Source organism: Ascaphus truei, chromosome 14 (assembly GCF_040206685.1).
Source record: "Ascaphus truei isolate aAscTru1 chromosome 14, aAscTru1.hap1, whole genome shotgun sequence".
NCBI lineage: Eukaryota > Metazoa > Chordata > Amphibia > Anura > Ascaphidae > Ascaphus > Ascaphus truei.
This window is the reverse complement of record NC_134496.1, coordinates 13,862,651-13,879,754: the sequence shown is the minus strand read 5'-3', so window position 1 is coordinate 13,879,754 and position 17,104 is coordinate 13,862,651. Positions and strand designations below refer to the sequence as shown.

Sequence of the window (17,104 nt, the reverse complement as noted above, 5' to 3'; positions counted from 1 at the left end):
CCGTCCCTCAATACCAGCGCCTTAAATCCCGTCCCTCAATACCAGCGCCTTAATGCCCGTCCCTCAATACCAGCGCCTTAAATCCCGTCCCTCAATACCAGCGCCTTAAAGCCAGTCCCTCAATACCAGCGCCTTAAAGCCCGTCCCTCAATACCAGCGCCTTAAATCCCGTCCCTCAATACCAGCGCCTTAAAGCCCGTCCCTCAATACCAGCGCCTTAAAGCCCGTCCCTCAATACCAGCGCCTTAAATCCCGTCCCTCAATACCAGCGCCTTAAATCCCGTCCCTCAATACCAGCGCCTTAAATCCCGTCCCTCAATACCAGCGCCTTAATGCCCGTCCCTCAATACCAGCGCCTTAAATCCCGTCCCTCAATACCAGCGCCTTAAATCCCGTCCCTCAATACCAGCGCCTTAAAGCCCGTCCCTCAATACCAGCGCCTTAAATCCCGTCCCTCAATACCAGCACCTTAAATCCCGTCCCTCAATACCAGCGCCTTAAATCCCATCCCTCAATACCTGCGCCTTAGATCCCGTCCCTCAATACCAGCGCCTTAAATCCCGTCCCTCAATACCAGCGCTTAAAAGCCCGTCCCTCAATACCAGCGCCTTAAATCCCGTCCCTCAATACCAGCGCCTTAAATCCCGTCCCTCAATACCAGCGCCTTAAAAGCCCGTCCCTCAATACCAGCGCCTTAAATCCCGTCCCTCAATACCAGCGCCTTAAATCCCGTCCCTCAATACCAGCGCCTTAAATCCCGTCCCTCAATACCAGCGCCTTAAATCCCGTCCCTCAATACCAGCGCCTTAAATCCCGTCCCTCAATACCAGCGCCTTAAATCCCGTCCCTCAATACCAGCGCCTTAAATCCCGTCCCTCAATACCAGCGCCTAAAATCCCGTCCCTCAATACCAGCGCCTTAATGCCCGTCCCTCAATACCAGCGCCTTAAATACCGTCCCTCAATACCAGAGCCTTAAATCCCATCCCTCAATACCTGCGCCTTAAATCCCGTCCCTCAATACCAGCGCCTTAAATCCCGTCCCTCAATACCAGCGCCTTAAATCCCGTCCCTCAATACCAGCGCCTTAAAGCCCGTCCCTCAATACCAGCGCCTTAAATCCCGTCCCTCAATACCAGCGCCTTAAATCCCATCCCTCAATACCAGCGCCTTAATGCCCGTCCCTCAATACCAGCGCCTTAAATCCCGTCCCCTGGGATAATCAGGGTAAATAAAAAGTACAAAAGTCAATTTATTGCACTATTGTAAAACAAAACCTTCATATCAACCTCGCCTAATAACGCAGCGAATGCTTATCGTGTTTCTTCATTTGCTGTATGTTTTTTGCTTGAAACTGAAGCAGCGTTTTCTGTGCGCAGGTGATAGGAAAGGCTGCGGTAGATTTGCCGTTTACTGTACGAGTCAGTTTAACCAACACTCTTTCCGAAGAAATACATCAGTGCTTCCTGGCGCTGGAAGGCAGCGGCGTGGTGTACGGGACGCTTGGAACCGAGTAAGTTACATAGCAACAAATCTGATCATCTGAATGAAAAACTATCCCGATTAGAATTTTTGGGGGATTGTTTATGTTAGAAAAGAGGTATCTACAAGGGGCTATAATTACTATTTACAAACATATCCGAGGCCTATATACCGTGGAGATGTTAGAGAGAGTAGTTCATCCACAAGGGCATACAACTGCCACAAGGTCATCCTGTGAGGTCACATACAATGGAATTGCTCCAGCAGAAAAGGACGGGCGTCTTTAATAGCTGTGTCAATGCGAGATTTACTGCCCATGGAGACTGTGATGGAGGATTCACTGTATATGTTTCAGAAAAGGCTAGAAATGTTGTTGTGTTAGAAAGGAGATATACAGGGATATGGCAAATAATGGACGCAGGAAGAAATCTGCGTATAGGATTGGGCCCGAGGCGACACGCTAGCAGCGGGGCCCCTCCTGTAGAAGTAGTGGGGGTACTTACCTTAAAGAGCGGCCCTCGTCCTACAGCGTTGTGGAGTCATGCCGTCACGGCGGCATATGACGTTGAGTTGTCATGACAACCTGTTGCTAGGCGGTGGCGGGTTGCCATGACAACGCGACACTGCAGGAGGAGGATCACTCCAGAGAGGGTAAGACCCCTCCCTCACACCACCCAGTCTCACTTACCTTGGGGTTAGGAGTGGTCCTGCCAGTCCAGGGGGCTTCACGCTCCCCAGGGGGGTAGCAGGAAAAGGGAGAGACGGGAGCGCGAGGCCACCTCCAAGGCGCCCGAGCCCAAGGGAACCGCCATGCCCGAAGGCCACCTCCAAGGCGCCCGAGCCCAAGGGAACCGCCATGCCCGAAGGCCGGCCCTGGCATGAGTGTCTCACACAATGAGTTTTACAACGGCTGAACTCAATCAGCCTGTGTCTTAGGCTGCTGTATTACAGATAAACGTGCTACCAACATGTATGGCTACACAAAGTGTACAATTATCCAGTTACAGTAAGAAATGCACAGGACACCGAATATTACACATTAAAGTATTAAGAGATGCAAAATTTGGTTAACAAATGAATTACATTTCCTGAGTTAGAAGAGTGTTTTAGACACACGGGGCTGTATTTGCTGAGCTATGACCAGTCCGACACTATAACCCTGATTACAGTACAGGGATGCCACCTTCTACTCAAGGCAAACCCGGACTACTGCGGTGGCGTCTCCCGGCATCCTCAGGCATTCTCCTGCAGCTCCCCCTAGAATTGCCATGGCTGCGCGGCGTCACATGTCGCTGGTTGTACTGGCTATGCAAATTTGAAGAACTTATCTAATGTGTGGTGAAACCCATCCCGGCTTCAAAATTGCAAAGCCAGTACAACCAGCCTCACACAGATGAGACCAAACGGTCGAACACGGCTGTCTGTGGGTGGGTTTCTGGCTATGCATCTTACTCCAGGCTGTGCTGAAAGCAGTGTAATGCAGCGCGCATTTGCTTATAAGGGTACTGTGTAAAAATGGATTTGAGGCAAAAGGTGAGGAATTTCCTAGAATCCCTTACTGCAGTGGAAGCACTGTATGCTAGGTGATAACGGTAAAAAGCAGGGTTGCAGACCTGTCTAAGACATATGAATATGCTCACAAGCGATATTTGTATAATATAAGTATGTATATGTGTGTGTTTGTGTGTTTGTGTGTATATGTGTATGTATATACATATATATATATATATATGTTTACATGTTTTGTAACTATGTTATTTCTTTAGGTTGGGAACCATTAAGCCTGGTCGAACTATTAGAGTCAGTATTGACTTAACACCTTACAAACCTGGAAGCCGGCAGATCCAGGCACTTTTTACCAGTGACAAGATGAAAATGATCCGAGGATACAAGGACATGATTGTTTTACCAGCGCTGGGACCTTCACACTGAACATTCTCCATGTAAATGGACGTTCTTCCTAGGGCCGAGGTGTACTAATGCCAGTGACATGTTTTAAAAAAAAATACATTTCTTTATTACAAGTGGACATAGTATAGGACAGGTGTTATTCACAGTAATATTACTTCAGTGTTATAAATAGAGACCAGTAAAACGGTATATGGCCCGCACAATTACTTTCCTTCTCTAGTAAAAGATTCGTCAGACTGTATGTTGGCCGCACGTCCTGGGTCTCTCATTTCAGTATATTTCTAGATACTTCCTTCTCTGAATGGAATATATATAATAGAGCCGACTAGAACAGATTTGTACTCCCACCTCCTCTCCATTTGGGGGAAGACAAAGAAAAAGTGTGTGGGGGGAGGGATAGGGGGGCCGCGGCAGACTCCCACCAATCAGCCTCAATGTTTCCGGCACGGCGACCGAATGAGGCCTCGGGCATGGGGACTTTCGCAGCGCTGACGCTCCCCTGCTCAAGCAGGAGCTTTTTTGTGTCCCTGCATGAGCGTCAGCGTGCGCGCTTGTGAGCCACGTGGGAGGCGGGGCTAGCGCGCCACGTCACGGCGCCGACGTCACAGACTGCCTTTGGGTTTGGCAGTCACGTGATGGGCCCTCCGCTTCCCTCAGCGGCAAAAATGTAATTGTCCTGTCTCCTTCAATTACACGCGCCTCTGCACGCGTGCGGAAGCGACTCCGAAGGCCGCGCTGATTACAGATGCAGGGGGTAAGTGCATCTGCTCAGCGCGGCTCAGCGTGGTCTGTTGTACCATGTCCCAGGCCTAACGCGTCCCTGGGGGAGGTGTCTGCCGCGATAGCGTAACTGGGGGGTCCATTCCTTTCAATGGGAACCCCCCGCAGCGTTAAGCCTCCCGACCCGCAATCGCCACGGTCCCGTGAGCACGGCGCCAGGCACAGGAAGGCTCACTGCGCCTGTACAGATGTGTTGAAGGAAGCCAATGAGATGAATGAATGTAATTTCCTTACCAAGGTTGTTTTTAGGCCGGCTCCGTTGGGATTGCACCGTTATAATGGCAGTTACATAGTTACATAGTTACACCGTTATAATGGCAGTTACATAGTTACACCGTTATAATGGCAGTTACATAGTTACACCGTTATAATGGCAGTTACATAGTTACACCGTTATAACGATAGTTACATAGTTACACCGTGGGTCAGAAAACTAATTTTAACCAACGTCTCAGTGGTTATCTGCTTATTAAGAGCCAGTCCCACGTAAAGTAGCCGTTATACTTATTGGTAGCCTGTTAAACATGAATGAGATCCATCCCCTCCCCGATACACCCCAGCATATAAAATACTTCTCTATCCGTCGCACTAATGATGGCTTCACAGTTACTCTGCACAGAAAATCTTACAATTTACCATAGATCGCCAGAAGACATTAGCTAAACATTGCAAAGGCCCTTCCCAAGCTTTTGCTTTCCATGGAAAAGGTCAACATTTCGTTTTTGTTTTAAGGAGTCAATCAGATACATTTTATCTATTAAACATGTCACTGTCCTTAGCTCACTTTATCCTAGGAGGGATGAACCCTTCATTAAAGAGGTACGTGTACAGAGTACGTGGGAGCCGTGGATCTGTAGTAGGCGTGGTCCGGTACAATGAATATCGCAGCTCTCAACGACCGTCCGTCTATAAACTCTAACAACAAATTATAAAAAGGTTTATTTCTGAAAATAATTCTTGTAAATACAAATCAGACAGTTTATTTATGTGTTTGAGGGAACCATAGAATCTGACAGTAAATGAGAAACACTCCCCCCCTGGTGCCTGCCCCCCCTTGTATCTGCCCCCCTTGTGTCTGCCCCCCCCTTGTATCTGCCCCCCCTTGTGTCTGCCCATTTTCCTACCTGTTACAGAAGCTCAGACCCGGTTGGTAACTTGCTGTATTTCATATTTGGGGCGCTCATGTGTCTACTGCAAGCATTTCTAAATTCCCTCCCTGCATTGGCCCTTACCATCTCTACTGGGACATTATTCCATGAATCCACCACTCTATCTAGGAAGAAGAACTGCCTCACATTTCCTCTTAGCTGCCACCCTTCAGCATCAGAAAGTGACCTCTTGTTCTAGCTCTTCTCTCTGAAATATGCTTCCCTCCTCTATGTAAAGGGGTACCAATGGCAACAAGCAATATCAGTAAAAGCTCATTGGTACCAAGTCCATATCACCAGGTAAGAAGCCAATAGAAGCACACACAGTTATTGTTACACCCAATTTACTCAATACACAAAATAACAAGTATTGTGCTAACCTTTGGATGTGACGTTGATACGTGGCCATTGTACGGTCCGTGGCTATTGTATGGTCCGTGGCCATTGTATGGTCCGTGGCCCATATATGGTCAGTGGCTGGCATGATATGGTTATATTAAACTGTGTTACTTAAGTTGATGTCACTGGCAAGTTTGTGTGATGCCATTTTAATAAATATGGTGGCCATTATACATCCAAACTGATGTCTGTGTGTTATTGGTATTGGGGTGGGACGCAGGGCAGAGAGGATGGAGGACTCTGTAAGTCAGCGAGACTTCCGCTGTCTTCACAACGTCAGGAAGACATGATTCTGTCGTTGGTGCCGGAGACACATACCGTGCAAATAACTGGGAAAGGCGGCCCGGACAAAGGACCCCAATTATAGTCCCCATCACCAAGAACCAAAACATGAGTTCCACTTTATTAGAAAGTTGTAATAAACATTATTGGGAAATGTAAAAAGAAAATAGAGAAAAAGTGACCAGCAAAACATTCACAATATTAAACAAGCCCATTTCGTTATATATTGTCGATCTACTTACCGTACACAGCAGCAATTATCTCCTGCACATTCAGGGGCGTCCAAATATAGAAAAGTATTGCAAAAGTACCAGTGTGTATTAAAGTGCAGTTCCACAGCTACATAACATACACATATAGAATGTATTCATCATCAGCCCGTGTCTCCCCTCTGCTGGATGAAGCCTCCCCAATGATCTCCCAGGTCCTGCGGTTACAGCCTCTCTTCTCCACGTCACTCCCGCTCATTCCCTCATCTCATCCTCCCATCTTACATATGGTTGTCTTGGTCTTTTGTTATCCCCTGGAATCTAGTCGAGTACCATCTTTGTCCACGATGATAATTTCTTCTTGCGATATGTCCTACCCACCGCCATTTTAATTTCTTCTCCCTTGTGACGATGTCATAGACTTTTGTTTGCTTTCAACCCCACCCCTAGAGGAAAAAGAGAAGAGAGAGCGCACGCCCCATATCATAAAAAAGTACATTTATTTGTGGTAAAGGAGGGGAACGGGGAGGAATATCACTCACAAGGATAAATTCAAAATTAGCAGTTATGAATTATATCACCGCCAACACAGGTCTCCGCGTCCGAAATCTACCAAGAGGGATAGCAGTCCACTGGAAAATCCACGCGGAGTCCACACGAACCTTAGTTGTTCAAGAAAGTTCTGTTTTTAAGCCTCCAATGGTCTCCTATGGCAGCTGGCCGCAGATTTATTCCGCGGTGTATCCGGCCCAATCTTGCGCATGCGTGGAGACGTACTGTCCGTACGTATTGCATAATAACGATCCCTAGCGCGTTTCGTCGCACTCGGGTGACTTTCTCAAAGTGTCTCAAAGGGTGACTGGGCGTCCCAGTCAAGCCATTGTCAGTCTAGAGGCTGCCGGAGTGCGTGTCGCGGTACGTGACATCATGACCTTTGCCCTCTGACGTACATTTCGCGTTTGCTTCTTCCAGAGAGGGATCCCTCTCTGGAAGAAGCAAACGTGAAACAAACCTCAGAGGGAAAAGGTCATGACGTCACGTACCGCGACACGCACTCCGGCAGCCCGTAGACTGACGCAGGCTTGACTGGGATGCCGGCTGAGCAGCCCGAGCTGCATCATCACAGGCACACAGACATCTCGGATCGCGCTCCTGCTGGGATAGCACAGATAAGTCTCGAGGGAATTCTCGCCCTCTTTTCTTTCCTCTCCCCCTCGCCCATCCCCCCGTGTTAAGTAAGGGTGTTATTGAGGGACAGTATTCAGGAGTTGGGAATCCGTGCACCGAGCACCACTGTAGTGCTCATCTCCGCGCAGAGACAGTATATATATATTGGTTTGCAGGGACCTCTATATCTTCTCTCCCGTCCCTGTGTGTAGTTAACACCACTCTGCATGAGTCCGTGTGCCTGCTTCCATTTTCTACACTGTTCTCCAGTGCACCAGCAGATAAGTACCCCCCTCCAGCACCATATTGCAGTGTGCATGTACTCCTCTCTGTGACTGTAGTTAACACCACTCAGGGTTAGTTTATGCGGCTCATGGTAATATTGTTCTCTGTTTGCTAGTGCTTACATTTTTCCTGTCACACACTCCAGCAGTTGGGTTACCGTGCTGACTTGCAGGTTTTAGCACCATTAGCACATTAGTCTGTGTGTACTATGTGCGTGGAGCTGTAGCAGTTCACTTTAATGTTACATTAGTCCATGTTTGCATTTAACATCTCCTGTGGACCCGCGCTTATAAGTGTGGTTAACATTTCCTCATATGCATAGCACACTGGGATATGCTTTGTCATTGCATTAACCCTATAATTGTTCCCGTTCTCTACACTGGAATATAGCAATGGGTTTTCTGGCTTACAATTACCAGTACGTGGGTGTCAGAGAATATGCTTATGGGCTTGTATGAATGGACGTCGTGACTTTAACAGGGGCACGTGTCAGTTTTTGACTGACTGGGCATGTCTGACTTGTGTTTCTGATTCATCCCAGTTCGTCGTGTTGTATAACAAGTTACTTACCTGTAATTTGTTCAATTTCTGTCCCCACAAGGACAGGTGAGTACGCATAACCACTGCTTGTGCTGCTCATCACACTGTATACTATAGCCCCTAAGGGGACTAACGCACGATGTACTATAATTATTAACTACATTTCCACTGTAATTTACTATCTGGTTCCAATTTTATTTTAACGTATACCAATAAAGAGATGTGAGGTCAAACCTATTCCAACTCACACTGGACCAGTACTTTGCTTCTTACTGCACATTGGCCGCCTAGTTAGGTACTATCTCCCCACAGACACGGAGTGCATCCATCCGGTGTTGTTTCTTATTCCTATTGTTCAGCCATTTGCCCTTTTTGCACCTGTCTGTACTCATTGACCTCTGGTCACAATAGGTAGAGCGGGTTCAATTTTCTTTTGCTTTTCTTCTTCTGGACAATGATTAGAATTTCTGCTCTCTGGACCTCCTAAGGACTATGGGAAGAAAAGGCTACCTGCCGAACCTGACCCATGTTCCCCAACCAAAGAATGACAAAATGCCTGTATTTTGGGGGAGGAAAAGCCACAGCTTTTATTGATCACCGCCGCTAACATAAACAATAAAAACTGGGGGTGTGGGGGTAAGAGGCCGTCCCAGCCAAACCCGGAACCCTCCTCCCAGTTCAGATCTCTAACTTATAGGCTGAGATCTCACCGAGTGGAACAGCCCTGCCTGGTAAAATATGTCCACCCAACCACCCCTCTACCCCAGACTGCAGTTGTGACAAACATTTGTACAGTACCACCCAAACCAACCCCCAGCTCAACCACACAAGAGAGGGACGGAGGTGAATCGCCGCCAGGGAGCCAGAGTCCCGCGGCACTCAAAAAATATATCAATAGTCTAACCGACATTTGTAAGTCCTTTTAATAGTGGGGGCGTGATGCACAAGCCCTGGTATCCCCCTTCCTTCTTTTGTCATATGTTAAGTTAGCTGCAGGCATCATAATCACCTCCTGCATCTACAATGCTGTTTTCGTTTCTAAACAGGGGACAGAATCTCCATTAAGAAAAAGGGGGTGGGTCTTCCAGGGGCCTCACTGTATATAATGTTCCCTCTCACTCTGTATTGGTCATTTGTATGTTTTCCACCTGACGAAGGCACCTCCCCGAAACGTTGTACATTATACCCACACTATTAAAAGGACTTTAAAATGTCTATTTGACGGTTGATATACTTTTGAGGGCAGCCGGACTCTGGCTCTTATTGAAGTTTGAAGAGCGTTCTCTGTGGGGATTCCCGCTCCCCCGCGTGATCACTTACTACAGTCACCATTTTAACTGAATTGGAGTGTGTCCACCATATCTTTAGATATCACCATAGAGGACCACAAAGGAAAGGGGTGAGCTTCCGCCCCACGCTTCCTTTTATTCCCTAGTCTTCCTAAGCCCCCTCCCCCTCTTCCCATGATACCCGGCCCTCTTGTCAAACCAAACACTAAAGCCCTTCCTAACCAAGGTCTAGCCCCTTCTGACCACAGTCATATGACCCTTTCCCTAAGGTTCAGGGGCATTTATCTCCTGATTCTGACACTGCCATGATTTACATAGAACGCAGCACGAAGAGGCAGAGTGAAGGTGTGTAAGTGAAGGTGGCAGTGAAGGTGTGTAAGTGAAGGTGGCAGTGAAGGTGTGTAAGTGTCTGATCGGGTCACACAGCTCATAGAAGGACAGCCGCCCAGCCCGATGGTCCAGGTAAATTCCAATTCTCTTTGGTGAAGATTCTGGATCTATATTTTTTAGTTTCCTGTAATGGAGCACAGAAAGACCTCCGTCACACCCACATAAATACCACAAATTGAAGTCAAGCACATAAAGCGGGCTATTGTCGATTACGCCCACCTTCCGGTCGTTTGATTCACTGGTGTCCACTTCCTAGCAATGTTGTGCTGAGGAAAAGTTTGTTGTGCTTAAGATAAGCAAATGTTGAGATATTTATCATCTGTTTGTCGCCTGTTTTCCTGTCCTAGAGACAGTTTTCTGGTTCTCTGATACAGCTACGTAGTCTCTGGATGTGCTACTACTCAGTAGTAAATCTGACATCGCTGGCACATGGAACCCGCTCTTTGTAGTTATATCAGGCAGATCCTCGGCAAAGCTCTGCAGGCTCTTCTGTAAAGTCAGTGAGATAAGAACCTCATCCAGATCACTTCCACCAGTACCTATGTTATCAGCTTTTACTATGTTTTCAGTATCTTCTACCTCAGCGTCTGCTTCTTCAGTTTCCAAAAATTGTACCTGAGTGTCTTCTTCCTCAACGTATTGTTCTTCGGCGTGTTGTTCCTCTGCGTAATATTCATCGGCGTAAAATTCATCTGCATATTGTTCCTCTGTGTATTGTTCCTCGGCGTATTGTTCATCGGCGTATTGTTCATCGGCGTATTGTTCATCGGCGTAATATTCATCGGCGTAATATTCATCGGCGTATTGTTCATCGGCATATTGTTCATCGGCATATTGTTCGTCAGAGTCTTCTTCCTCAGAGTCTTCTTCCTCAGAGTCTTCTTCCTCAGAGTCTTCTTCCTCCACAATATCACAAAACTCCCTGACTGATTCACATCCCTTTAATACAGTCAGTGGGTCCGTGATGTTACACAGCTTCTCAATATCAAGCACCTTTCTGGACAGCTCGTCCTTCTCTATTTCCAGTTGCTGGATTAGTCCAAAGACTTGGAGTAAAACCTGTTCTTCCTGCCTGATGACCTCACTCAGGACTCGCTTCTCATGGACTTTCATTTCTTCTATGAGGTCCCCAAACAGGGCAGTGACTTTAACTTTTATACCAGCTGCTTTATCTTGAACTTCTCTTGTGTGTTCCTGCAGCATCTGGACTCTTTTCTGAGTCTCTTCTCTCTTGGTGATCAGTTTCTCCAGAACATTTCTCAGTGTCTCCTTCTTCTTGTCAGAAGCCTCATTGAGCAGCTCCACCTGGTGTCCCCTGTGCTCTCCGGCCAGGCAGCAGGACACACAGATATAGGCTTTGTCCTTTAAACAGTGATATTTCAGGAGCTCATTATGGATGGAGCATTTGCTGTTCTCCAGAGATGCAGTGGGTTCAACTAATACATGTTTTAGTGACTTGCTGTGAATCTTCAGATGATTAGCACACAGGGAGGCTTCACACTGCAAACACGTCTTTACAGCAGCTACACGGGAATCAAAGCATTAACTGCAGAAGATCACAGCCTCCTCTTGCTCTGGCTGAGTAGAAAGGAAATACTCCACAATATTACACAGCTTCCGGATTCTCTGCAGCGCGGGGCGCTCCGGAAACTCTGCTCTGCATTCAGGACAGGTATAAACTCCAGATCCCTCCTGAGAATCCAGCACTTCCCCAATACAGTCCCTGCAGAAGGTGTGCCCACAGTTCAGCATTACAGGGCTGGTGTAAATGCTCAGGCAGATGGAGCAGTTCAGCTCCTCTCTCAGATCTGCACACGCCATGCTTGGAAGCTGCAACGAGAAAGGAAATTGAAAGTCTTTGCGCTCTCAGCACAGGGTGTGGCTGGTTGTACATTTAGGCAGGCAGATTTCCCAGGGCCCAGGATTAGAGTTATGACCGCCTCCCCCCCCCTCCCCTGTGTCAGCAGCCTTGCAAGCCCCCCCATTTCACACCTTGTGAGCTCCCTCTATTTCCCCCCTCTTCCCATGTATTTCTCTCCCCTCAGTCTCACTCCCTCTCTTCCTCACTCCCCCCTTCTCTCTCCTCTCTCTCTCCCCCCATCAGTTACCCCACTCTCACAAACCCCATCTCCTCTCTCTCCCTCCCATCAAATACCCCACTCTCACTCAATCCTTCCCCGCCTCGTATGTATTTCTCTCCCCTGCGTATCACTCTTACGCCCTCACCTCCTCTCACTGCCCCCTCCTCCGTCAATTACTCCATTCCTCACTCAATCCCTCCCCCCACATACAATCCACCCCACAAAATACATACCAAAAAACTTCCTATCCACCAAATCCAAAAAAGCCACCCCCAAATACATATAAAAAATCCCTACCCCAAAAACATACAACCCCCCCAAATTACACAAACCCCCTAACCACATACAAAAAACAAAGCACCCACCCCAAAATATATATAAAAAGTCCCCCGCACCCAAATACATATATATAAAAAAACACCAAATACATATAACCCCCAACCGCCCAAATACATACACCCTCCCAATACAAAAAAAAAAAACACCCCAAATACATATAGAAAAAGCTCCCACCTCCAAATACATATTTAAAAACAAAAAACAAAAACAGAAACACATATAAGAAGACCCCACCCCCAAAATAAAACCCCCAACACCCCAGATACATACATCCCTTAAATACAAATAAAAAAGCTATCACCCCCAAATACATATAAAAAAAAGCCCAACCCAAATACATATTTAAAAAATATATATATATACCCCCCACCCCCCAAATACATATAAAAAATACCCCCCAAAATACATATCGAAAATAAAACATCAAATAAATGCAACATCCGTATAAATACGTATAAAAAATCCCCCCCAATACATATTCAAAAAGTCCCCAATCCCAAATGCATATTAAAAAAACCACACCCCAAAATACATATAAAAAAAGCCCTCGCCCCAAATACGTATAAAAAATCCCCAAACCCCAAAATATATATTTTAAAAAGTCCCCACCCCAAATACATATGTAAAAGCCCCTTCCCCCCAAATACATATAAAAAAACACCCCAAGTACATATGAAAAAAGCCCCCACCCCCAAAAACATATTTTTTAAAAACACCCCCCAAATATGTATTTAAAAAAAACACCTCCCAAATACATATAAAAGAGCCCACAAACCCATATATCCCCCCTGTCGGCGGCTATCCCCCCCTGTCGGCAGCCCTGGTTTTGTATATCTGGGAACATTGAGCATTCCTGACGGCCGTCTCTTAATAAGATCCTTTTGCACCGTGTGTATGTCTCTTATTTCATAATGTGTCGGACGGTCGTCACGGGGAGGTCTGATCACGCCAGAGCGCCAGGCCATAGGTACCCAAAACAGCAGGTCACCGGTATACTGAGTCTATCCAGACTACGCCCGCTGGGACCGTGCCTCCATCCTACTGACCGCGAGGTATCTCCGCTGGGGCCAGGGCAAAAAGGTCCCCAAAACACCCATTACTATCCCTAGCCTTACTTCGCATCACCCCACAGAACCAGTAGAGGGCCCACCACAAGAGCCACGCTCCTATACCCGGGATGCCCCCCACCCAATCCTGGGAACATTGACCCAGAGTACACCCTGGGAATCCTAGCCTGACTTCCCTAGAAGGGTAGTTCCCCCCCAGAACAACTAGGGGTCCCCACCCAAGAGCCACGCTCCTATGCCTGGACCCAGATTACACAACCTTACCCTGATACCTGTGTGTGTTCCGGGGACAAGGGGACCTCCGTGAATGCAGAGCGTCCCAGGGTTCCCAGAACACGCAAAACTATTACTCAATCCCTGCACCCAGATCCCAAAGATCCTAACCTAACCTCCATTACCCTGGTGCTCTCTGGGATCTCCACTTAACCTAGAGAATTCCAGAGCTCCCAGAGAGCACCCAGCAAGTTACTGAATCACAAGGCACATACAGTAACAACCCTAGCTGACCTCACTAGGGGGTAGCGTCTGAGCAATGTCACAATATACAGCAGGTAACAAGTTACACAAAACCACGTGGGCTATCACTCAGTCACGACAATAGAGCGATCAAGCAAGATTAATCTAGAGGGTACAGTACACAAAATATAACGTACCGTCAGCAAGAGGACATAAAAGGGCGGGGGGAGAAATTAAAGAGTTTTGCTTTGAAACTTACAAGTAGCCAGTTACACCCGCGGGGGGAGGGAATAAAGTCTTTGGGATGACGCAGGGCAGTGGGGTAACTGCGCAGGGCAGTGGGGTAACTGCGCAGGGCAGTGGGGTAACTGCGCAGACCAACGCACTCCAAAGAGAGATCACAGCATCTGGATGTCCTTCCCCAGTGAGTCTGACTCTGGAATAGCCAGGCCGGGGCTTTTACAGATTTCCAGGCCCCTCATTCCCTATGGGACTTTTATACCAATCAGAGATGTTTTAATCCTCAGCCAATCACGGCACTATCCCACACCTAACTGAAATGGGAAAATAAGAGGGAATCCAGCACAGAAGGGGTTACAGGTGGGGACGCTCAGTCTGCAATGTAAGGAGCTGATCTCAGCAGATCATGCAGCAAATAGCTACTTGGTACACACAATAGAGGAACCACAGGGGGTATCTGGTAGGGAGAGGGGGGTAGGGGGGGAGGGGGTATCTGGTAGGGGGGAGGGTATCTGTAGATCATACAGTAGTAACCCAGCAGTATACCTTTCCTTATATTCTGCTTTAAAATGTAGGGGCCTGGCATGGCAAGGAGACAGCAGACTGGGCTTAGTCCTCCTTTATTAAGGGAGCCGGGTCTAATCCGTCACACATAAACCCCAGTTACCTATAGCAGCCTGCACAGGGACAGTGATTAGTGAAAGAATTGGGATATAAGCGCCTGTCTGTCCTTATTTGTGTCATTCTGTTTATGTAATTGATGTCTCTCTGTACCCCCCACAGTACTGCGCTCCGGCATATGTTGGCGCTGTACAAATTAACAATAATAATAAGCAGTGGTCAAAGTACCACCCTGTGTTTTATTCACAACATCTAGAGTATCTCTACTTTTATATTCCACTAGCTGAGAGACCCGGCGTTGCACGTGAGTTAAATTTCCCGCTAGGAAAAGGGGGGGGGGGAGGAGGGGGAGGGGGGACAGTGGAGGGGGAGGGGAGGGGGAGGGGACACAGTGGAGGGGAGGGGAGGGGACACAGTGGAGGGGAGGGGAGGGGACACAGTAGACAGGAGGGGATGGGACACAGTGGACAGGAGGGGACGGGACACAATGGACGGGAGGGGATGGGGACAGTGGAGAGGAGGGGACAGTGGAGAGGAGGGGACGGGGACAGTGGAGGGGATGGGACGGGGACAGTGGAGGGGATGGGAACAGTGGAGAGGAGGGGACGGGGACAGTGGACAGGAGGGGACAGTGGACAGGAGGGGACGGGGGACAGTGGACAGGGGGGGACAGTGGACAGGAGGGGACGGGGGACAGTGGACAGGAGGGGACGGGGGACAGTGGACAGGAGGGGACGGAGGACAGTGGACAGGAGGGGACGGGGGACAGTGGACAGGAGGGGACAGGGGACAGTGGACAGGAGGGGACGGGGGACAGTGGACAGGAGGGGACGGGGGACAGTGGACAGGTGGGGATGGGGGACAGTGGACAGGTGGGGACGGGGGACAGTGGACAGGAGGGGACGGGGGACAGTGGACAGGGGACAGTGGACAGGAGGGGACGGGGGACAGTGGAGGGGATGGGAACAGTGGAGAGGAGGGGACGGGGACAGTGGAGAGGAGGGGATGGGGACAGTGGACAGGAGGGGACAGTGGACAGGAGGGGATGGGGGACAGTGGACAGGAGGGGACAGTGGACAGGAGGGGACGGGGGACAGTGGACAGGAGGGGATGGGGGACAGTGGACAGGAGGGGACGGAGGACAGTGGACAGGAGGGGACGGGGGACAGTGGACAGGAGGGGACGGGGGACAGTGGACAGGAGGGGACGGGGGACAGTGGACAGGAGGGGACGGGGGACAGTGGACAGGTGGGGATGGGGGACAGTGGACAGGTGGGGACGGGGGACAGTGGACAGGACGGGATGGGGGACAGTGGACAGGGGACAGTGGACAGGAGGGGACGGGGGACAGTGGACAGGAGGGGACGGGGGACAGTGGAAAGGAGGGGACGGGGGACAGTGGACAGGAGGGGACAGGGGACAGTGGACAGGAGGGGACGGGGGACAGTAGACAGGTGGGGATGGGGGACAGTGGACAGGTGGGGACGGGGGACAGTGTACAGGAGGGGACAGGGGACAGTGGACAGGGGACAGTGGACAGGAGGGGATGGGGGGCAGTGGGGAGGGGGACAGTGGGGAAGGGGGGGCAGTGGGGAGGGGGGGGACAGTGGGGAGGGGGGGACAGTGGGGAGAGGGGGGGACAGTGGGGAGAGGGGGGACAGTGGACAGGAGGGGGGGACAGTGGACAGGAGGGGGGGACAGTGGACAGAAGGGGGGACAGTGGACAGGAGGGGGGGGGGCAGTGGACAAGAGGGGGGCAGTGGACAGGAGGGGGGGGGACAGTGGACAGGAGGGGGGACGGGGGACAGTGGACAGGAGGGCGGGGACAGTGGACAAGAGGGGGGGGGCAGTGGACAGGAGGGGGGGACAGTGGACAGGAGGGGGGACGGACAGTGGACAGGAGGGGGGACGGACAGTGGACAGGAGGGGAGACGGACAGTGGACAGGCGAGGGGATGGACAGTGGACAGGAGGGGAGACGGACAGTGGACAGGAGGGGGGACGGACATTGGACAGGAGGGGGGACGGACAGTGGACAGGAGGGGGAACGGACAGTGGACAGGAGGGGGGACGGACAGTGGACAGAAGGGGGGACGGGGACAGTGGACAGAAGGGGGGACGGGGACAGTGGACAGAAGGGGGGACAGGGACAGTGGACAGGAGGGGGGACGGGGACAGTGGACAGGAGGGGGGACGGGGACAGTGGACAGGAGGGGGGACGGGGACAGTGGACAGGAGGGGGGACTGGGACAGTGGACAGGAGGGGACGGGGACAGTGGACAGGAGGGGACGGGGACAGTGGACAGGAGGGGACGGTGACAGTGGACAGGAGGGGACGGGGACAGTGGACAGGAGGGGGGGACTTGGGACAGGAGGGGACGGGGACAGTGGACAGGAGGGGATGGGATAGTGGACAGGAG

At 50.0% G+C, this 17,104-nt stretch overlaps 2 protein-coding genes across 3 annotated transcripts in view; one reads left to right on the top strand and one right to left on the bottom strand.

The window, feature by feature from the left end:
* The window catches only part of LOC142465627 (protein-glutamine gamma-glutamyltransferase 5-like), a 50,378-nt gene extending 44,478 nt beyond the window's left edge, over positions 1 to 5,900 (top strand). For both annotated transcript variants that reach the window (XM_075569739.1, XM_075569738.1), the window contains exons 12-13: positions 1,379 to 1,512; positions 3,248 to 5,900. In XM_075569739.1, coding sequence (XP_075425854.1) covers positions 1,379 to 1,512; positions 3,248 to 3,413 — 300 coding nt within the window. In that variant the 3' untranslated portion in view covers positions 3,414 to 5,900. The remainder of the gene's footprint in view (positions 1 to 1,378; positions 1,513 to 3,247) is intronic.
* Positions 5,901 to 8,774: 2,874 nt separating this feature from the next.
* On the bottom strand, positions 8,775 to 14,163 carry LOC142465631 (uncharacterized). Its single transcript, XM_075569749.1, has 2 exons — positions 14,084 to 14,163; positions 8,775 to 11,711 (listed from the first exon to the last, which is right to left on the bottom strand). Exon 2 carries the CDS (start codon positions 11,082 to 11,084, stop codon positions 10,197 to 10,199), a length of 888 nt encoding a protein of 295 aa, XP_075425864.1. The 5' UTR covers positions 11,085 to 11,711; positions 14,084 to 14,163; the 3' UTR covers positions 8,775 to 10,196.
* Positions 14,164 to 17,104: the final 2,941 nt, after the last annotated feature.

What these genes read in the sequence shown, in the direction of transcription:
- LOC142465631 (XM_075569749.1), bottom strand. Translation starts at nt 11,084, where the DNA reads ATGCTGCAGGAACACACAAGAGAAGTTCAAGATAAAGCAGCTGGTATA.